The sequence below is a fragment of the Diabrotica undecimpunctata genome, chromosome 3 (genome assembly GCF_040954645.1).
Source record: "Diabrotica undecimpunctata isolate CICGRU chromosome 3, icDiaUnde3, whole genome shotgun sequence".
In the NCBI taxonomy this organism is placed as follows: Eukaryota; Metazoa; Arthropoda; class Insecta; order Coleoptera; family Chrysomelidae; genus Diabrotica; species Diabrotica undecimpunctata.
In genome coordinates, this window is record NC_092805.1 from 69462608 (window position 1) to 69485789 (window position 23182).

At 34.0% G+C, this 23182-nt stretch overlaps 2 protein-coding genes across 2 annotated transcripts in view; one reads left to right on the forward strand and one right to left on the reverse strand.

The window, feature by feature from the left end:
- Window positions 1–2519: 2519 nt before the first annotated feature.
- On the reverse strand, window positions 2520–3206 carry LOC140435857 (uncharacterized). The gene has a single exon (XM_072524573.1). It carries the CDS (start codon window positions 3204–3206, stop codon window positions 2520–2522), a length of 687 nt encoding a protein of 228 aa, XP_072380674.1.
- A 1134-nt stretch (window positions 3207–4340) lies between these two features.
- unc-45 (unc-45 myosin chaperone) overlaps window positions 4341–23182 on the forward strand; it is a 32789-nt gene continuing 13947 nt past the window's right edge. The window contains exons 1-5 of the mRNA XM_072526049.1: window positions 4341–4910; window positions 5079–5370; window positions 5724–6405; window positions 12668–12925; window positions 14297–14864. Coding sequence (XP_072382150.1) covers window positions 4630–4910; window positions 5079–5370; window positions 5724–6405; window positions 12668–12925; window positions 14297–14864 — 2081 coding nt within the window. The 5' untranslated portion in view covers window positions 4341–4629. The remainder of the gene's footprint in view (window positions 4911–5078; window positions 5371–5723; window positions 6406–12667; window positions 12926–14296; window positions 14865–23182) is intronic.

Below are 23182 nucleotides of genomic sequence, written 5' to 3' on the forward strand. Positions count from 1 at the left end.
CGAAGAGATCCAGAGAGTCGACAGATTCACTTACCTCGGAACTACCCTCAACGTACAATGGGACTACGCTCAAGAGATTAGATCCAGAATTGAAATGGCACGGTCTACATTTATTAAGTTGAGATCCTTGCTGTGCTGCAGTGATCTCAGTTTGGGAACCAAGATGCGAATAGTGAGGTGCTACGTTCTTCCAGTGTTACTGTATGGAGTTGAAGCCTGGACACTGACGCAAGCCACTGAAAAACGAATCGAAGCCTTCGAGATGTGGATATACAGAAGGATACTAAAAATATCTTATGTGGACCATGTCACCAACGTTGAGGTCCTACAGCGCATGACAAAAGAAAAAGAAGTGCTTAATTTAATTAAACAACGCAAGCTTGAGTACCTCGGCCACGTGATGCGGAACGAAGAAAAATATCGAATTCTTCAACTTGTTATGCAGGGTAAAGTATTTGGCAGAAGAGGACCGGGACGCCGTCGTATCTCGTGGTTGAAAAATCTCCGACAATGGTTTGGGATCACCTCAGCGGAGCTGTTTCGCAGAGCAGTCAACAAAACCATGATAGCCTTGATGATCGCCAACATCCGGACCGGATAAGGCACTGAAGAAGAAGAAGATTAATTGCTGATCTTGCTGTTCAATACGTCGCAATGTAGTCCAGAATGTTCAAGCGGTAGCCCCGTGTTGGAATCCACGTGGTGGAACTTACTGGATGGTAGCGGTCATTGTACTGTAACTCGCGTCGCGAACCGATTTGGGAACATTATGTATCATACCTTGTGTTCATTATACCATAATGACCACAAACCATACATACTTTGTATGGTTTGTGGTCTGTAGAGTGGTTTGTGGTCTGAGTATGTATGGTCTTGATGACAACCCATGATAATACAATATAAGGTTTTTATTTGTAAAATGTATTCCTAAATGTATTTAAAATGTATTTCTATCATGATGACAACCTGACAATCTTATGACAATTTAACTGATTAAACCCACGGTTCGTAGACTTACTGCGGTGGCCTCTTTCGACTAACCAATGAACATTAAGCCCAAAATTACGTCACGAGAGTACAGTAACATAGTAATTTGAATCATAACATTGTTAATCGTCGTTTTTATGTCTTTGATGTGTGGAAAATAGTAAAGATAGTTATGAAATAAAGATGTCTAGTGGATTGTAATACCTAATTATGGAAAACTGTTGATATGTAGGCAGTTTGGTACTTAAAATTAATCAGTACCGGTTGTTAACTTTTATCTAATGTTAATGCAGGATTTACGTAAATCTGGGACTTCAATCTCCATTTTACACTGAAAATTTGTCGCCTATACTGAATTTCCATCAATACTAAATTAACTATTGAATGAATTACCGAATTACATAGGGTAAGAGCACCAGTTATTGGCCTCTTAAGGAGAGCATGTCGATATATCTATGAAATGTTTTGTCACTGTGGCCTATTGTAACTATTTTTAACACCATGGATTTTTATTATTATTTCTACATATTGCAAAATTTTATTACGTTAATATTTCATGTGTGAAAATATTTTATATGTGTTCTTTTGTAAACGTGCAAATGAACCAGTTATTGGCCACCCTGTTCCAGTTATTGACACCATATGTGTTAGTGATTGGCCATCATTTTTTAAAGAGATATTTTACCAAATAATTCGTAAGTTAAAATAGATAGATAGGTAGGTGTTTGGGTAAGCAAGGATTTTGTGATGAGTGTGGACACAAAAAAAAACACGTGTCAAAGTAAACTTTTATTTTTTATTTTGGCAAGATTCGCAAACATATACTTGATCTGTGTCGCCATAGAATCTTGTTATGGGAGTTACATGATATGTTCTAAGATACATTTGACATCTAATGCCTTCTTTACCCTCTGTAATATTTAGTACACATAGATAACATAGGTAAATGCTGAAAAGATTTGTTTCAATATTTGGTAATCATCAGATTGAGTTTTACAATTATTTGGACATAGCTCTTTAATTTTGTTATTGCCAACTATTTCACAAAATTGTTTATAAGAAATTGTTGTATTTGGATCAATAAGTGTTGGTAAATCATTGTGCTCATCCAGATTATCTTCAGTTTCAAATTCTTTTCCAAGACATTTTGAATAGTCAAGAGCAGAAGAATTCCAAGGAAATATACCGCATGCCCTAAACCCACTTCTGATAACATCTGGATTTAATCTATCTATAGCAGATTTTAAAACAGGGGCAAACTGTACTTTCGTTAACACTTTTTGGGGGTTGTCTCTCCTAAACTAAAGCACAGCTTTGTTCCAAAAAGTTTTTAGAGGCTTAAATGCAGTCACATCCGCTGGTTGCAATAATCTCGTGGCATTAGGATATAACGCTACTAAAATAATTTTTAAATCTGTACAAAGTTGACTTGTCTGTACAGTTAAATGGGTTTTATGCCCATCAACAAAAAGTATCAGCGTTAAAGGGTTAAATATATTTCCAATATATTCATAAAAGTTTTTGTTGTCCATCTAACCATTTTCAGTTAAACCAATACCCCACGAATTCGGCACAGCAGTTAGTATATCATTTGGCAATCTTTTATGGGGATAAATTATCATAGGAGGTAAAATATTGCCTATTGCAGAAAATGTGAATATAACTGTTAAGTTAACGTTTGGGTTATGTTCAATTTCATAGACGTTTCTGGAACCCTTCATAGCCAAAACCTTTTTATTTTTGGGACATAGATAAAAACATGTCTCGTCACCATTGAAGATTCTTGTTGGGTCTTGAAGAACGTCTGAAAGTCCTTTTTTATTTAGATAAGATTTTATGTTGTCAAACCATTTGGTAATATCCCTTTGGTTAATGTTTAAACTTGCTGATGTCACTCCCTCTGAAGTCCTTAGCGAAATGTTTGGATTGCGCTTTAGAAATGCTGATAGCCATGTTCTACCTGGTCTATTTTCAACAAATGGATTAACTCTAGGGTTACTCTCTAAAAATGATTTAACGGAGTCCTTAATGTCGTCAACACGAACAGGAAATCCTCGATTTTGACAATGAAAAATCCAGAGTTTCAGTTGTTCCTCTTCATCCTTCGAAAGAAATGGATCTGGTCCATGGGTTATTTTGTAATGAAATTTTTCACTTTTCCGGTAACTTATAGTGGCTCTGGGAATATTAAAAATTCTTAATGCTTCTCGCTCACTCATTTTTAATTAACTCTAACGCTTTTTTAACATCGTCTTCGGAATACTTTTTTTATAATTGTTTTCAGTTTTAGATCGTTTTGGCATATTTTCTAAAACAATTTATATTAATTAGTTATTGGCCACATATAAAACACTAGTTATTAACATATGTCAATCACTAGATTCTTACAAAATCTAATGTTTCAGTTATTGGCCATCTAGGCCAATAACTGATACATTGATAATTTCATGCATTAGTAGTTGGCCACCTTAAAATTTACGTTATTTGTATAAATAACGTTATATTCGTTATGCAGTTTGGAACAGGACATAGACTATATTCTCACAAAAACATAAAATATAAAGTAGAAAGTAAATTGCAGTATATAGTACTTACCGACCAACACAAGTTTCTATAGGTAAATAACAAAATTTCGGTTGCAAACTAGCGGCACAGAACAGTGTCTCATTCAACATCGAATACTGACTAAAATTTAATGGTTACCTTGAAACTAGATGTGTCATACTTTAGGAGATATGTTGCCAAACTTAAAAAAAGTAGTTAGAATTAACAAAATACCAACATTTTCCTAATTCTAATCAAAACATATTAGTAGGCCAATAACTAGCACATGGCCAACAACTGGTGCATTTACCCTAACTATTTTTCCATTTTTTTAATATCTTTTCTTCACACTACAACCTGTGCCTGGAATTCTAAAATTTCATCAACGTTATTATTACGTTAATACACAATGAAATTTTAAAGTTTTAACCTACCTTTTAAAAAGATACGAAGATAATAGGTACGATGTACAACTACAATAAATAACGTTTCTTCGATAATTCAAAATAAGTTTTTATAGAAAACAACACCAAAATTTTAAATACAAAAATATAAAGTAAACTGAGATATTTAAGAAACGATAAATAAGAAAGCAACTAATAAACTGAAAGATAATTACCACGAACAAACTGTGATAATAAATGGGTTTTGTATTCTTGTGTAGGTACTCTGGTGACGTAACTCAAGCATCCCCACCCCAGTCGGAAGAGGCAACCGTAGAAGTCTACGAACCGTGCCACAGACCACTCTTTGATTTGTGACTTTGTCTAACTTTGACTTATGTCAAAAGGTATGTTTTAATTTGACAAACACGTTGAGACGTATCTGTTATGATTTTTAATATAACGAAAAGTTGTGTTACATGTATTTACTGTCTAACCTGCCAATTCCCGTAATTTTTAACTATTAAAAACCGATCGCGTAAATGAGTCAGAAATACTTTAAATAGGTAGCCTAATTTTAAGTTATTTATTTATAGGATCTCTAGAACAAACGAGAAAACTCTCTGCCGGGAAAAATATAAAAGCATGTGAGTTAAAGTTACGATCAAGGAAAGTATTGAATTAAACTGATATAAAAAACAAAAGTTCAATTAAAATGGAAAGTGAAATTAAAGCTGAATCCTTTAAAGAAGAAGGAAATACTGCCTTTAAAAACGGTAATTGGGACCAAGCAGTAAACCTTTACTCAAAAGCTATTAACCTATCCAAAGAAGATACTCGAATTATATCTGTTTATTATAAAAATCGGGCTGCTGCATATCTGAAACAAGAAAACTATGAAGCAGCACTACAAGACTGCAATGCGTGTTTACAAATTGTTCCAACTGACCCTAAAGCACTCTTTAGAAGATGTCAAGCTCTGGAAGCCCAAAAAAGGTAAACAAGAATTTAGATTTTAAACTGCTGACATATTCTGGTATTTATTTTTCTTGTTAAAATTGAAATTTTTTATTCATTTCCTCATGAAAGATACCCTTATTTAATAACTAGTCTGTCTGCGTTTTGTTTTAATTTTTTTACTGAACAATACTCTATATTATGTAGGTATGAAGAAGCATATAAGGATGCCACACAAATATTCAAAGATGATCCCACAAATAAACCCATTCAGCCCATTTTGGAGAGGTTGTATAAAATAGTACAAGAGAGAGCAAAACAGAATGAAAAAACTAGTACTAAATTAGAAAGTATGACAAAAATTGCCTTTGATTTGGAAGAGACTACAGAGAAACGGGAGACTGCAATGAACAATCTTTTAGTATTAGCAAGGCAGCATGCTGGAGCTGAATTGATGGTTAAGTCTCCAATTCTTCAGGAGATTAAAAAACTGTTAAAGGTAATTAATACTTTTTATAATGCATAATGTTTATTGATAAGTAGAAAAGAATACACTTGAGGAAGAAAAAGTTACAGTGGACCACTATAGTGTTAAAGGAAGCAAAGAAGTCTTCTCTCTAGTATATAAAAGTAATTAGATAAACTACCTACAGTGTCACTAGTTGATTAAGGGTACTTCACTTGTTTATATTTCTTATTATACATGTACTAGAAATATTAGACTACTTACTATAGTCGTAAGATGCTCTAAAAGTATTACAAATTGAATGATTATTTTTGTATTTTAGGTTTACACATGAATTTACATCTTATCATATTAAATGATTTTAAAAGTGAATATTTTTATTTTAGGTTGAAAAGAACAAAGTTATTTTTACTTCAGCTGTTAGAATAATAGGAGAACTATGTAAGCACAGTGAGACTCGCACTAAAAAAGTTATAGAAACTATGGGAGTTCCTTGGTTTCTTGAGATACTTGATTCTGAAGATGTAAAACAAGTGTCCGCTGCAGAACACTGTATGCAATCTATTATAAATGCATTCTCTGGCATGGAAAATCGACCAGACACTAAACCTAAACAGGAGTTAATAGAAAGTAACAAGAAACAAATAGATACATTACTGACTTGCTTAGTGTATTCTATTAATAACAGAGTAATTTCAGGACTAGCTAGGGATGCATTGATAGAACTCATAATGAGGAATATTCACTATGATCAGCTCTGTTGGGCCAAAGAGCTAGTAGATATAGGAGGTGTAGAAAGATTAATGGAATGTGCTAGTGAATTGGAAGAGTACAAGTATGAGAGTGCTATGAACATCACACCTTCTACAAGAACAGTAGCTGCAGTTTGTTTAGCTAGGGTCTATGAAAATATGTATTATGATACACTAAGGGAGAAATTTATGGGAAAAATAGAGAATTTCATTAAAGAAAAATTGTTAACACCTGATGTTGAATCCAAAGTGAGAGTGACTGTAGCATTAACATCTCTATTAAGGGGCCCTCTAGAAGTAGGGAATGCTCTTATAGGTAAGTATTTAATAATGTTTTAAATTAAGCTGATTTATATATATATATATATATATATATATATATATATATATATATATATATATATATATATATGTATATATATATATATATATATATATATATATATATATATATATATATATATATATATATATATATTAACCATTTTTGGTTTTCTGTTTTGCGAGACATGCCATTACTTTTTACTTTTATTATTCACTCGCATTATCCTTTTCCATTTGTTTTAAACATTTCAACGTTTGGCATTCCTTTACCCAGATAGTTGTAGCTTCCTCCGTGGTTATTGTTAGTTATTGCCCTGGAAGCCATCAGGGTCTTCTAACTCTAATACCACAAATTGGTTGCATTGCTCCTGTAGTGATCCTTTCCCAAGTTAATATGCTCCTTTTCTAACTTGGCTGCACCATACTGAAGACGACCAATAGTTAGAAATACGTATATACGGTTGCCTTCCATCGATATACCATTTTTGGTTTTCTGTTTTGCGAGACATGCCATTACTTTTTACTTTTATTATTCACTCGCATTATCCTTTTCCATTTGTTTTAAACATTTCAACGTTTGGAATTCCTTTCCCCAGGTAGCTGTAGCTTCCTCCGTGGTTGGTGTTAGTTGTTGCCCTGGAAACCATCAGGGTCTTCTAACTCTAATGCCACAAATTGGTTGCATTGCTCCTGTAGTGATCCTTTCCCAAGTTAATATGCTCCTTTTCTAACTTGGCTGCACCATACTGAAGACGACCAATAGTCAGAAATACGTATATACGGTTGCCTTCCATCGATATACCATTTTTGGTTTTCTGTTTTGCGAGAAATGCCATTACTTTTTACTTTTATTATTCACTCGCATTATCCTTTTCCATATATATATATATATATATATATATATATATATATATATATATATATATAAGAAATACTGGATATTATTGACTGTCGATATAAACAAACAACACAGTTTATTAGGGCTGCAGTCAGTAGGTTTGGCCGGGATGTTATAGAAACACTCTTTTGACTTTTGGTCAAGCTTTCGGAATTCTTTTATTCCTTCTTCAAGACACTGTAATTAGAAGAAAGTGTAAATATTAACAACATATCTCAAATTGTCATTACAACTTACTAGTCGTTGAGATTATTTGTGTAAAGCTACGACACTCAACATTAAAAACACACATATAAAATATAACATGTAAAATAATGGACAAAATACATTTTAAAATTTAGTTGGAAAGTTAAAGTTGTATTTTGGCAAAGGAAAAAAACCATTCAAAACGTGTTTTTTTGGAAATGTGTTTAATAAAATCTAATACGTCTTGTATAAATAAAAAGTCAGACATAGATAAATTGAGCAAAATTTATTGTTACTTGTTTGAGGATAAATTAATTGGTTCAGGTGAAGTCTCTATTCCAGTGATTCGCGATTGAAACTGAATGTAGAGGGCAGGTCGATTGCAGTGTCATGGCTGATATAAATGGTATAAACAAACATAACAGTCTAATGTTTACCATTGCTTTTGCATGTTTAGTTTGGTTTAAGACGAGTTATTTTTATCATTTAAAAATGGAAATTAGCCTAATGATATCTTTGAGTACTATGGTGAAGCAAAGAGGCCATTGGTTGAAGGGGAAGCAGTTTTCAAGTGATGAATTCTTAAATTTTAACTTTAATGTTTGGAACTGGCTTGTGTATTGATGAATCCAGAATCCTATTTTGTGTATTCCTGGGAACCCAGAGTATAATAATGTTCTGTGTAATGTTTGTCTTACTAATATATGCATTATTTTATATTATGCCTTATGTTTTTAATATGTTAATTTTTATTTTATACTATTTTTTGATATATGTAAGTATTTTTTTGTATATTAACATAAATAAATAACTTGAACTTGACTTTATTGTAAGATAGTTCATTTGTTTACATGAAATCAACCTTAACTTGGAGAGTCACCTGTCAAAAAAGATCATAGCACATGATTTGTCTTTAAAAGGTTCCATAATAAATCATGAGGAAAAAACCTCATGATACTATCCCAACTTAGTAAGTATTTGTATTTCTGTTATTCAAGAAAATAAATGATGTATTCTTAGTATATTATTGACTTAATGATAGTGGTATTTTCTTTTTATTGCTTTCCTCTTTTTCCTCAAGTTTTCCAGTTTAGGTAAGAGAAATAGGGAAATATCTTTTGGCGATCTTGAATTGCATTGAGGGACAGAACAATATCGATTTGATTTAAAATACTTTAACGTACTCACAGTATATTGCTTTATAAAGAATATTCCTTGGCAATATACTGTGACGTAGTCATAATGCTAAAATTTACTAAAAAAATTTAATAATTCTATTCAAATCAACAGCTGTTTGGTTTGTTTATACCACTTTTAGTAGTTTAAATTTATTCCGCCAGAGGTCAGATACTTTGTTTTCAATCGCGAATAGGGTTCTCAACTGATGTATGTTGTGTGTTAGTACTGTTTTGTAAGTTGTCAAAATCGGCAAGGAAATCGTCAATGTCGAAATTGTCGAGTGGTTCAGCACATTCTGAACTCGAGCTTAGGGCATTTGTTTGGACTCGGCTAAGAGCATCAGCGACTTGATTCTTTTTGCCTTTTTTATATTTAACTTCAAAATCATATTCTTCTAGTTTAAGTCTCCATCGGGCTAATCTAGAAGTGGGGTCTTTAATTTTGTAGATCCATACGAGAGGATTGTGATCTGATTCTACAGTGAATTTTTGGTTGTATAAATACATACGGAAGTGTTTACAAGAATCTAGTATGGCTAAAAGTTCTTTTTCAATAGTGGAGTAGTTTTGTTCTGCGGGTGTCAATAGTAGGCAATAGGGTGGTTGTTGTGAGATAATACTGATCCTATAGCTATATTAGAGGCGTCTGTAGTCAGTACAAAAGGCTTTTCGAAGTCTGGGTATTGTAGAACTGGGGAATTAGTTAATAATTGTTTGCATTTTGCAAAACATTCTAAATAATTTGGATTAGTAGGGTCAATAGTTGCTCCTTTTCGAGTACATCTCGAAAATGGGGATGTTATTTTCGCAAAGTTGGGTATGAATCTTCGGTAGTAACCGATTAAACCAAGAAATGATTTAATTTCTTTTACTGTTTTTGGTAGAGGGTATTTTTGTATAGCTTCGAATTTTGCCGGGTTAGGTTTGATTCCTTTGGTTGTCACTACGTGACCTAGTACGTGACCTAGGAAAGAAACTTCTTTCGTGAGAAACTCGGATTTGTCTAACTGAATTTTTAAATTATTTTATCTGAAAGTGTCAGAAATAGTAGCAATATGAACTAAGTGTTCTTGCAGTGACTTGGAAAAAATAATGACATCGTCCATGTAGACGAAGCAAAACTTATGAATAAAGGGCCTAAGAATATTGTCCATTAACGTTTCGAATGTTGCTGGGCTATTCTTTAAACCAAAGGGCATACGTAAAAATTCAAAGTGGGCATGCGGAACTGAAAAGGCTGTTTTCCGAATAGAATACGGATGAACTTCAATCCGATGGTAACCTGGAGCTAAATCTAATGTTGTGAAATAACTGGCTTTTCCTAAGTTATCCAGTATCTCATCTATCTGAGGAAGTAGGTAACGAACACTTTCAGTATGATCATTGAGTACTATATAGTCATTTTTGGTACTATCCAAACTGGAGCTGAGTACGGTGAAATTGACGGTCGAATTATTTTATTATCTAATAAATTATTTATTTGTTTTTTTTTTATTTCCTCCTGCATTGTTTTAGGATGACGAAAACCCTTTACGTAAATCGGATTTTCATCCTTCGTTTTGATTTCGTGTCTAACAGCTGACGTGAAAGTTAAATTTTAGTTTTCGTCGTAAAATACATCCTTATATTTCTTACAAAGATTTATAATTTTATACTTTTCTTCGTTGTTTAAGTGCGAAGTTCGTATTTTATTTTCATTAAAATGTGTCGGAATTTCTGCTATATCATAATTACAGAAGTTATCAACTTCAATTCTCTTATTAAATCTCGTAGGCGTCGGTAAGTCGATAGTCTCTATGAAGCCATTTTTTGCAACGTGAATAGAATGGGGAATTTTGATACCTTGAAAGTGTCTTTCACGCAATAAAACTTTGCCGTTGTTTATGTTTACGGGAATTTTCTGATATAATGTTTGGAATGGAATGCTTACGTGGGGATTCTCAAAGGTTAAAATATGAGTCACATAATTGATAGTGGCATGAAATCTTTTTAAATCGTAATTTTTTAGGAGGATATCAAAGTGCTGACTAAAGTCGGCGATTTTTACGTCGAATGTTTGTGGAATTCCATATTCTAGGAATAGTGGCGTCTTAATATTTAATTCGTGCTTGGAAGTAATTTTCATTGACGTTAGCGAAAAAAGTTTTCGATAAATATGTTTTTTATCAAATAGTTTGAGAGCTCGCGGGTTTAAAATTGAATGGGAACCTCCGGTGTCGATCAACCCAGGGGAACTTTCGATATTATGTAGGTTTATACAGGGGGTGGATGACCGTCTAACGGGATGGCTTGAAAATCCTGATGATTTTCATCATGCAAATCGGGCTCTTGTTCGGATTCTTAATTTTCGAAATATTGGGTATCATTTGAGTCTATGTGAAAATTGTGGCTTCTATTAGTTATAATTGTCATGGGCTGATGGTTTCTGGTTGTGGTAGTTTGAACACCGCTCATTGGAGTGGCAAAATTTGGTTGGGGTCGAGGAGCTTTATACATATTTATTTAATCTTTGTTGGGTATTTTTCGGAACATTGTTTCGTTGGAAGGATTGGTTTTGTTCGTAAGAATCGAAATTTTGTCTCTGAGGAAAATTGTAGTTCTGTTGTGGAGTGAAGTTAAAGTTGGCTCTGTGTTGTGGAAAGGTGTGTTATGAGTCGAAGGTCTCACATAATTTGAATGCGTGGGTTGGAAGTTTGTGGATCTTTGATTATTCGAAGATTGATAGGGTTTATTTTTCATTGGGGGCTTTTTGTTTTGTTGGCTCTTAAGGAAGTTCATGTATTGTTGCTGATTTTTGTGATTATCGTATGCAATACACTTTTGGAGGGCTTCCTCTAGGGAATTTAGTTCAAAATGCGATATGTTCAATGTTTTTAAAGTATGTAGTTTTAAAAATTACTGTCGCGGGATTGTCGTTTAGGGTGATGTGTTGGAGTAAGTCATTCAGATTTGTAGTTATTCTCTGATGATAATTGTCGTAGGATTCACTATGTTTTTGGACGGTAGTGGATAGTTGTGTTACTAATATGTCTTCGGAACGTCTGTCTCCGTATTTAGTTAATAAGGCTGGACGAATCTCTGTCCAATTGGTTTTGTTTGAATAGTTTAAGAAATTTATAGGTTCTCCTTTAATTCGAGATACGATATGGGAATTTAAGATAAACTCTTGGGACGGATTTAGATCTTGGGGGCCTAAGAAAACTATTAAATTATCTACTGCTTTAATAAAGGTGGAGAGGTTGTCTCCAGAAGAGAATTCGGCCAGAGTTGAGCAAAGGCTAGCAATATCGCTATTGGTCATCGGCATTTTGGAATGTAATTTAGATTCAGGCTTGGATTTAGATGTTTGTAGATTTCTTTTTATTTTGAAGTTCAAATTATCGAATAGTAAACTTAAATTTTCGATACTATTTTGGGAAATATCATTCAATGTACTCATAAAATATATGCAAACATGTAAAAATGTATATGCAAATATATATAAAAAAAATTCGTTGAAGTAAAAATATTACAAATAATATAAATTCAATAAATAATAAATTCAATGTCAATGTGTAAAAATTCAATAAAAATAATAAATGCTCATAAACAGTGGTAAAGAAAGGAAAAACTTACGCAAGGATGATCGTGTTTGATTTCCAATACATTTTTCTCTTTTACCAGGTTCTTCAGGATTTCATCAAACTAATGTAGACCAGGAAACAACTAAGTTTCTGTATGAAATATCCTGTTCGCAGCGCCAGAAATGTTTCTTCAACGTTAAGTTTCCCAAAAAAAATCTTTATTTCGAAATTAAAAGTTTACACTTTTGAGAAATACTACAAACTACTACATTTAATGATTTAAGCTTGACTATTGAAACATCGGACATCGGAATCTGCTGATTCTTAATAGTAGGGGACCTTATGGCTACATTTCTATATATATATATATATATATATATATATATATATATATATATATATATATATATATATAATTGTCTCTTACAGGCAAAGAAGGCATCATGGAAATGATCCTGGTAATGGCCAACACAGAAGACGAACTCCAGCAAAAAGTTGCCTGTGAGTGTATTATTGCAGCAGCTAGTAAAGCAGATAAAGCCAAAACCATTATCAATCAAGGCATCAATATTTTGAAACACCTTTATAAATCAAAGAATGACCACATCAGAATTAGAGCTCTGGTGGGACTGTGCAAGTTGGGGAGTTCTGGCGGTACTGACGCTTCCCTGAAGCCGTTTGCAGAAGGTAAGTGGAACATTATTAACTAAAACTAGCTTAGGGGTCGTTTTAGTATTCACGTAAGCAGATTTATTACAATTATTTACCTCCATCCCCTTGTCAGCAAAAGTAAGCAAAGCTCTTTCCCCCCTCCTATGTCACTTAAACATTGTTATATTCATTTTTCTTTTAATGTATTCGGTTTTTTATTGATTCATGAGTAGCACTTATAATTCTAGAATTAAGAAAATATATTTACGACATAGGACTTTAGCGCCCATAATATTTAATTAAACAAACTTTATTGACACGGTATTCAACATAGAGTAAGGTACAAATATAATTTTAAGTAATATTACGAACAAAACAAACTTCTTTTAAATGTTTGGTATACGTATTAATTCCATTTAACAGTTTTCACTCCATGATACACAAATCCATGAATCTAAGTTTTCGATGATATTAGATGTTTGCTGCTCAATGCTGTGTGTCTGCTCACTTTCATCCGATTTTGGAATGTTTACGTCGTTCTCATCGACCCATTTAACATTGTGTTGCTTATGTGCGTGTGCGTGTTACCTTTTTTTGTGCATATTCTCGATGTGACGATTTAGTGACTTGACGGAAGTATGATAAAGACCACACGTTTTGCATGTTCGAATTAATAGCTTGTATTCTACCATCACACAAAAATAGTCGTAGGGCATTTGCAGGAAATCTTTGAGTACAGCATTGGCTTGGAGCTAAATTTATTGGAAGATTGGGAAATTACCCTCCATCATCCAAAACCAAGTCATCAACTGTTTGTTTCACTTTTACTGATGGTGAAAGAAACCTGTTGTCTAGCAATCTAAATAGGCCACTTCTTGGACGACAGCATGCTGTTTCTACATTTTACAATTTGAAACAAGTATTGGCTTTCACGCACATGTTCTGAATATCATTTAATCAGGAAATCAGGAAGATATTTTTCACTCGGCCCAACATATTTTGCAGTAACATTATAGCCATCAGTTTCAACTGAACTTCATACTTCAGCTTACACATTTCCTGCAAACTCGAAATTGGATCTTTCTAAATGTTCATGAATTGTAATGACGTCATGTATATATTTGTTCAATTCAAATATAAATGTAGTATGTGGGTAGCAATATGTGTAAAAAAGTAAATAACTAATGCTGACTTAATCACCATCTAGACCCCCCGCCCCATGTAATCAAAAATAAGCAAAGCAAAGACCCCCTTTAGTGCTTACGTAATACTTGAACAGCCCCTTAGAGGAAAGTATACAAACTGAAAGTAGAATCGAATACTGAATTAATATTTTGTTCTTCCTGTGACAATCAAATTAATAACATCTTCTTTTCTATTATTCAATCTATTATTGTTTTTTTTTAGGATCTTCTTTAAAACTAGCTGAAGCTTGTAGACGGTTCTTGCTTCATCCAGGTAAAGACACAGATATCCGAAAGTGGGCAGCTGAAGGTCTCTCTTATTTAACATTAGACGCTGAAGTAAAAGAAAAGCTAATAGAAGACTCCGCGGCACTTCAAGCTCTAGTAGAATTAGCGAAAACTGAAGATCAGTCGGTTCTTTTCGGCGTCATAACAACTTTGGTGAATCTTTGTAACGCCTATGAAAAACAAGAAGTTATCCCAGAAATGTTGGAGTTGGCAAAATTCGCAAAGCAGCATATTCCCGAAGAGCACGAACTAGATGATCCCGATTTTGTTACAAAACGAATTTTGGTATTGGGAAGAAGTAATGTGACAACGGCTTTGGTTGCTTTATCGAAGACAGAGAGTAACAATTCCAAAGAATTGATAGCAAGGGTGTTTAATGCATTGTGCAGCGAACATGAGTTAAGAGGTGTCGTTGTTGCTCAAGGTGGTAGTAAGGCATTGTTACCTTTGGCTTTAAATGGTACAGATAAAGGAAAGAGGCAAGCAGCTCAAGCCTTAGCAAGGTACGTTCTGTAATACATAATTTAGTTTATTAGTATTTAGTATTAGCATTAAGTATTATTTGTCTAATTCCTTAACAAAAGCAATAGAACGCTCACTAATATATATATATATATATATATATATATATATATATATATATATATATATATATATATATATATATATATATATATATATATATATATATATATATATATATATATGAAAATTACTGAGTTCTCGGGAAGAACCGCGTTGAGAATTTAAAACTCGACGTTTCGGCCCTCATTTACCAAAAGACCAAATCCCCAATGAAGACCATGGTGTCTACGAGATACCTTGTTCCAGTTGCCCACGTACATACGTAGGACAGTCAAACCGACGAATCCATAACCGTATTTACGAACATTCTCTATCAGTCAAACATTCCGATACCACTTCAGCCCTAGCCCAACATCATATTCAGACAGGCCACAAAATAGATTTCGAAAAAGCAAAAACCATCGCTCCCATCCGCTCATTAAAAGCGAGAATCATTCGTGAAGCTATCGAAATCGAAAAACGGCCTAACAGCTTGAGCACGCGCGATGACGCGAAACGATTGCTGGCAACATGGCGACCCCTGCTTCAGCGACCTCCCGCCCACACCACTCAGGCCACGTCAGTTCAGACCACGTCAGCGCATATCGTTCCCGCGCATATAGCGAGTATAAAAGCAGCCACACAGGGTAAGACCGGTTGTCACTCGACACTGAGGAGTAGGCAGATTGAGACCTCAGTGCCGAGAGACAGTTCTTGCAATATAGAACACGATACTGCTACGTCTCGAGTTAGGGGAGTAGGCAGATTGAGACCCCGAACTCGAACCGAACCGTATCACTCTTGATAATATCTCCAAAATGGGTGCCGAAACGTCGAGTTTTAAATTCTCAACGCGGTTCTTCCCGAGAACTCAGTAATTTTCATTTATCTGACCGCGGAAACTTATCCGAACACATATATATATATATATATATATATATATATATATATATATATATATATATATATATATATATATACATACATACATACTATGATTATCCTTTTCCATTTGTTTTAAACGGCATTCCTTTCCCCAGGTAGTTGTAGCTTCCTCCGTGGTTATTGTTAGTTGTTGCCCTGGAAACCATCAGGGTCTTCTAACTATATATATGTATATATATATATATATATATATATATATATATATATATATATATATAGTTAGAAGAAGTTAGATATATATATTTATATATATATATATATATATATATATATATATATATATATATATATATAAATATATAAATATAAAGTAAAATGTAATGACATGTCTCGCAAAACAGAAAACAAAAAAGGTATATCGATGGAAGGCAACCGTATATACGTATTTCTGACTATTGGTCGTCTTCAGTACGGTGCATCCAAGTTAAAAAAGGAGCATGTTAACTTGGGAAAGGATCACTACAGGAGCAATGCGACCAATTTGTGGTATTAGAGTTAGAAGACCCTGATGGCTTCCAGGGCAATAACTAACAATAACCACGGAGGAAGCTACAACTATCTGGGTAAAGGAATGCCGTTTAAAACAAATGGAAAAGTATAATCATAGTATATATATATATATATATATATATATATATATATATATATATATATAGATCTAGCGGTTAATGTGGGCCCCGTACTAAAACGGTATTATACTAACTCCAGGAGAATATACACCGTGTATATTATTATCTGGGTAGCGCTTTATGTAGACTCCGACCAACACGTAGGATTAAATGAACTCCGTAATAGGGTAAAACACTTTTGGGATCCGTATGTATTCTTCCCCGTACACAACTAAACTCCTCCGATGTTGCCAATAATTTGATTAGTCGTAGATTTTTAAATTTTACAGCAGGTACGTTTTGGAACTTGAAATTTATTTAAATATCAATCAATTTATTCATCCCGAAATTTCACAAATACTTGGTTAATGTAGTTAAATATTTTATGGTGGTAATTTATATTACTTGCTTTAATTATTTTTAAACTTAAGTTAGTGTCTGTTATAAGCTTGGAAAGGGCAATTTTTATGTATTAGTATTTTTTTAATGCATTGACACTGAAAAATTTATTATATAAATGTACGTTCCGATGTTTCGATTGCTACGTTTTATGATGTACAATATTTGTTTCATAAAGTAGTAAAATTTAAATTATAATAATTTGTAAATCAATCTTAAAATTATAATTTTTTACTGTCTAATTTCAATATTTCAATTTTTAAATGTAGGGAATTCAATATCTTACTATAATACTTTAGTATCTAACTTGTATATATATATATATATATATATAAGCGGGGATCCTACAGCTTCTGCCGCTTCCCGCATTTCGATCGCCATCTTTTTCTATCTCTCCAGGTGTCTTCATCAATGGCTCTGTCTTTCATGGTTTCCATAACACCTTGTATCCAAGACTTGGCTGGTCTTCCTCGTTTCCTTCTATTACTTGGATTGTATTCCATAGCTCTTTTTGGCCATCTGTTGTCGTCCATCCTCTGTACGTGTCCATACCATATTAACTGTCTAGTTTCTATTCTTTCAGAAGTTGTATGTACTCTATCTGTTTTTCTTCTAATTTCAGAATTAGGTATACGTTCTACTCTTGATATACGGCAAGCTCTTCTTAGGTAGTCCATTTCAACCGTGTCAACTTTTTTCTTTCCTTTTACTGTCATTTGCCAACATTCTGCTCCATATGTAAGAATGGGCTCTACAATTACTTTGTAGATAGTCATTTTAGTTTTCATAGTAGCTTTGTTGGACCAAAGTATCGAATTCAGAATTTGAACACTCTTCCTGCCTTGTTGCACTCTATAGTCTATATCTCGTTCCGTTGTGCCTTTACTGCAGATAATACTTCCCAAATATTTGTATTCGTAGCACCTTTTCATTTGTCTAATTTCCAAATCCGGGTCTTCGTCTTCACTGCCTATTCGCATATATTCTGTTTTAGACATATTCATACTCATCCCCCATTTTTCGTATTCATCTTTGAGCTTTCTAAGCATATAATCTGCATCTTCTTCACAGCTTGCAATTAGTACTTGATCATCTGCAAAGAACAGCGTTGTCAGATAATGGTTGTTAAGCTTCAACCCCATTCCCGTACATTTTTGTCTCCACTGGTGCAGTGCTTCTTGGATATATATTTTGAATAGGGTGGGGGAAAGACAACATCCTTGTCTCAAGCCTTTCGTTACTGTAAATACCCTTGAGAAAGTATTTCCTGTTTTTACAGTGCTTTGAGGACATTTATAGATGTTCAGTATTGCTTTTAGATATGTTTTACTAAGGTCCGTTTTCGTCAAGACACTAAATAAGAGTTTTAAAGGAACTGTATCATAAGCCTTCTCCAGATCTATAAATACCAGATGCGTAGGGAGGTTTCGAGCTGTTCGTTTTTCAATTACTTGTTGAAGGGTAAATGTGTTGTCCACGCACGATCTTCCTGCTCTGAAGCCGCTTTGTTCTTCAATTTCTTTATACTCCTCTTCTATTCTTCTTTTCAATATACGACCATATAACCTTCCCAGCGAGCTAGTTACGCTAATGCCTCTATAATTTCCGCATTCTTTTCTGTCTCCCTTTTTATAAATGGGGCTAATGTGGGCCAAATTCCAATCGTCTGGAATCGTTTGGCCTTCAATTAAGCATTTATTAAAAATATTCACTAAGCTTTCCAAAAGAGCATCCGGTCCATGTTTCACCAACTCGATGGGAATGTCTCCAGGCCCGGGTGTTTTTCCATTTTTCATTTGTTTCAATTCTTTTTTCAGTTCTTCTTTGTTAATCTTATGCACCTCTGAGTTTTCTGTCATTGAGATATGGTCAGGTCTTTCCATAAATTCGTGCCTACTTTCTGTTAATAGCGTTTCGTAATATTTTTCCCACTTTTTATTTTGAATCAGGTTTATATTTCCCTCATCTTTTCTTTCTTTTCTAATACTTTTTATGAATTTCCAAGCTTGTGTCACTTTGGTTCCTCCTAAGCATCGGTCCATCTCTTCGCATTTCTCTTCCCACATTTCGTTTTTTCTTTTAGTGACTTCCTTCTTTGCTTCCCTGTTGAGTCTGCTGTAAATTCTGTGGTCTTCTGAGTCTTTCGTGGATAGCCATGTTTGATAAGCTTTTTTTTTGTCTTTAATTAATTTTCCTACTTCTTCGTTCCACCACTCAGGATTTTTTCTTTTGTCAGCTTCTTCGTACCCCAATGCCTCTTTGGCCGCCTGATAAATGCAATTTTTTATATCTTGATATTCTTTTTCGGCTGTTTCTCTTCGAGTTAAGTGAGTTAGTTTTGAGGCTAGTCTAAGTTTGTAGAGGAATTGTACTGATTCTTGTTTGAGGCTATCAATATTATATCTTATCTTTGTGGAAGCTGCTACCTTCTCCTGTTCAATTTTGTTCTTGTTTACTTTCCTGTAGTGTATGGTTATTTTTGCGACCACCATATAGTGGTCAGATCCGCATTCGGCACCACGATACACCCTTACGTCATTTGTTTGGAGCCTTTTGTTTTCTGGTTGGATGAGATAGTCGATTATAGATTTTATCTTTTTCTTTGGTTGTTCCCAGGTAAATTTATGTATATCTTTGTGCTGATAAAATCCATTCATTATTTTAAGCTGTAATGTTTCACAAAGATCAATGAGTCGCTCTCCGTTGTTGTTTATTTTGTCTTCACCATATCTTCCTACCACATTGTCTTGTAATTTTTTGCCTACCCGAGCATTGAAATCTCCTAATAGGCATATTTCTTTGGATCGGTTTACATGGGTCAACACGTCAAGCAATTTGTCATAGAATTCATCCTTAACTTTTGTATCAGAATCGTCACTAGGAGCATATACTCCTATTATAACTATCGTCTCCCCATGTTTCTCAAGATCCATCATAATGATCTGCTCGTCTATCTCTTCCCAACTCTTGATATAGTTTTTGAGTTTTGTATGCACGGCTATAGACACACCTCTTTTTGCTCTTAATGATTTTTCAACTCCACTGTATAAATGAATATAGTCGTTCTTGATTTCATTTCCCTTTCCTTTCTTTTTTGTTTCTGTAAGAACGCATATGTCTATTTGTTGTCGTTCTAATTCTTGAAAAACTTCAGTTTCCTTGGTTCTTAGACCTTGTACATTCCATGTGGCCAATCTCATAGTCCTTTTTCGTAGCAGTCGTCGTCTTTTGTTTCCGTCCTTATTCCGAGGCTCTTGATCGAAATTTTTAGCAAATAACTTTTTTCTAGAAGAAGGGGTGCTGGCCCATCGTTCAAACCCCCAGACTTGGAGGACCAGTATTTGTGAAGAGTATGTAGTAGGAGTAAATGTAGTGACCCGTCTGCCCTCGGAAACCTAATAGCCATTCGGGGTCGGAAAAAAAACGAGAGTTAGCCAAGAGAAGCTGATAGGAAAGATTAAAGACATTTTACTCAAGACAAGTTGAAACAGAGTAAAATGTGAAGGCCCTTATGATCCGCCAGGTGCGTTTCATAAGCGTATGAGTATTGATACAATTTGTGTTCCCGCTCACACCTCGGGGTGTTGACTACAGACTGTATGGCTCGTCCAGCATGCCATAGCATGGAGGATAGGGTACACGTCATTTATACAATGTAGATACCCCAGCTCCATGGCCTGACTCTTATCTAATCTAACTTGTAACAGATACTAAAATAATAAGTAGGCATAACACCTAATTTCGCTTTAACTATAAATGTATCGTATAACGTAACGTAGCAATCAGTATTGAGTCATTACTCAGATAAAATATTTCGGTGGCTTTATGGTAATTTGATTATAGCCAACATATCTATTACAATTATTACATATATGTTCGGTTGTTTTAAAAAATACTTTGTCGCTTGTAAATTTTGTATCTTTCGTTATCAGACATACGAGTATTTTATTTTTAATTTAGAAGTAAATGTATATATAATATTCTTTTTTCTGTCACTTATTTTAAATATGGTTCACTTATATTCTTCTTGCTTATTTATTTTTATTCGTAATACTTATAACGTACGTAATAACGTACCCGTTGTTGCAAAAAGCAACAACGGGTACGAAAGATATCAGGTATCAGGGGTGGTATTTGTCAATCTAAATGCCGCCTACGACACATTAAATTAGAGGACATTTCTCCAAAAACTGTATGACAAACTGTAAACATCGTTTTATCTGCGTATATCTACAGAACAGAAGATTTTTCGTATCATTCAATGGTAATATGGAGAACGCAGACAAACGGTCTCGCTTGGGGTACCGTAATGGCACCTACACTGTATTACATTTACACAAATGATCAACAGATACCAGTAGATACTAGGATTTTCATGTAGACCATACATTGCACAACCAAAAACTTTTGTTGCTGGAGTGGAAAAAAATCTAATAGATGCCTTAAATATAATAAAAATGAACTACGATTTAATTTTAAGCCAAACCCCGAAAATCTTAGGAACGCTCCTTCAATTTTCCCAACACAGGCGCTTTCACAAAACTGAACATCCAATAGTGTGATGAAATCCTTGAACTCTGAATTTCCTATAAATACCTTGTAGAGTAGATAGTTTATATCGCACGTTGTCAATCACAGAATCTTGTTTAAAACTAAAAGGCAAACTAAGGACCAGAAATAGTATGCTCCGCAAGTTTGTCAGCTAAAAATGGGGCGCACATCCTTTCACCCTTAAAACGTAAATGCTTGCACTTTTCTTCTTGCTTAACTGTCTTTTTCCTTTTATTTCGATATACTCTGTACGAGTACTAGAAACCAATTCGTTAAGGATTTTTGCTTAGTTGAGGAGATATGTTGTTCAATGCAATTTTTAGATTCCCCATGTCTCTAATAACAGTTTTATCAACGTCTGTTTTTCCTTGCAATTCTTAGAAGGCACAGATTAAAGCAAAATACTGAATTTGGTTTCAAAAATTAGTTTACGTTTTTTAACCAAGTTTGACATTTTGGCGTCTATGCATGTGTCCGATCTACCTTAAGCGATTTATTTTCCTAAACAATATATTTATAAGAGCTTTCTTTATTTAGTATGTGTTCTTATTCTACACGGATTTGTAGCAATATGATAATGAGGTTAAAAAAGTTTTCTTATTATTTTTCTTTCAAATATTCGGAGTTCTTCCTTATTTGTTTTAGTCATTGTCCATGATTCGCATTCATGTATTAAAATAGGTCTTAAGTGAATTATGCTCTGTATTGAATTGCTTTCTTCTGTTGATTCGCTTGTATTTGGTTTTTATTTTATTGATTTTAAGTAAAACATTTTTCGTGCTCTCTTCACTTTGTTGAAGATGTCGTTTGCGGAAAGAGTTTCTTATAAGATCAATATCATTAGCAGATGCTAGGACTGCTTTGTACCTTGAGCCATTAATGAATTGCATTTTAAATAGACGTCATTTCTATTTTAGTAAGCTGTTCATTAAATTTTTGAATATTTGAATCGAGAATCTGTATTTTATTCAACTGTTTTATAACACAGAGTTTCTTGGCGCCTATCTTCATCTCTGTTTTTTTTTTGTTTAGCGTATCACTATTTTTCTACCTATGCCGTCCCCATTAATGGAGGTTGACATTTCTAAAAGTATCTCTGTCTTTTCCAACGTGGAATAATTCGTCTACAGTCATCTATCTTTGTCCAGTCACGAATATTTCGCAGCCATGACTTCCTATTTCTACCTATTCCCTTTTTGCCATCGACTCTACCCTGCATGATGGCCTGCAGAAGACTTTATATTCCTTAGTATGTGTTCCAGGTATGCAGTCCTGCGTACTTTTATTGTTCTCAACAATTTTTTGTCTCGACCCATCCTTCTCAGCACTTCCTCATTGGTGACCCTGGCAGTCCATTCTCAACATTCTCCGGTATATCTAAAATTCAAAGGCTTGAAGCTTTCTAACTATTTGCGCTTTTACCGTCCATATTTCTACTCCGTACAATAGTTGAGACCAGACGTAACATTCAACAAACCTCAGTCTCAGCGCAGTATTAAGATTTTTGTCACAGAACAATTGCTTGAATTTTAAGAACGCTGCCCTTGCCATTTCTATTCGTACCCTGATTTCTTAGTCTGAATCTAATTCTTTGTTGATGTAAGCTCCCAGATATTTATATTTTTACTCCCGCATCATTATTAAAAGAATTTTGCTGAATGTCGATCTAGGGAATCCGGTGGTATGTACATGATGTTTCCATAACCAACGTTCGAAAATTACAATATAAACAATACTTGAGGCAACTGTTTGTC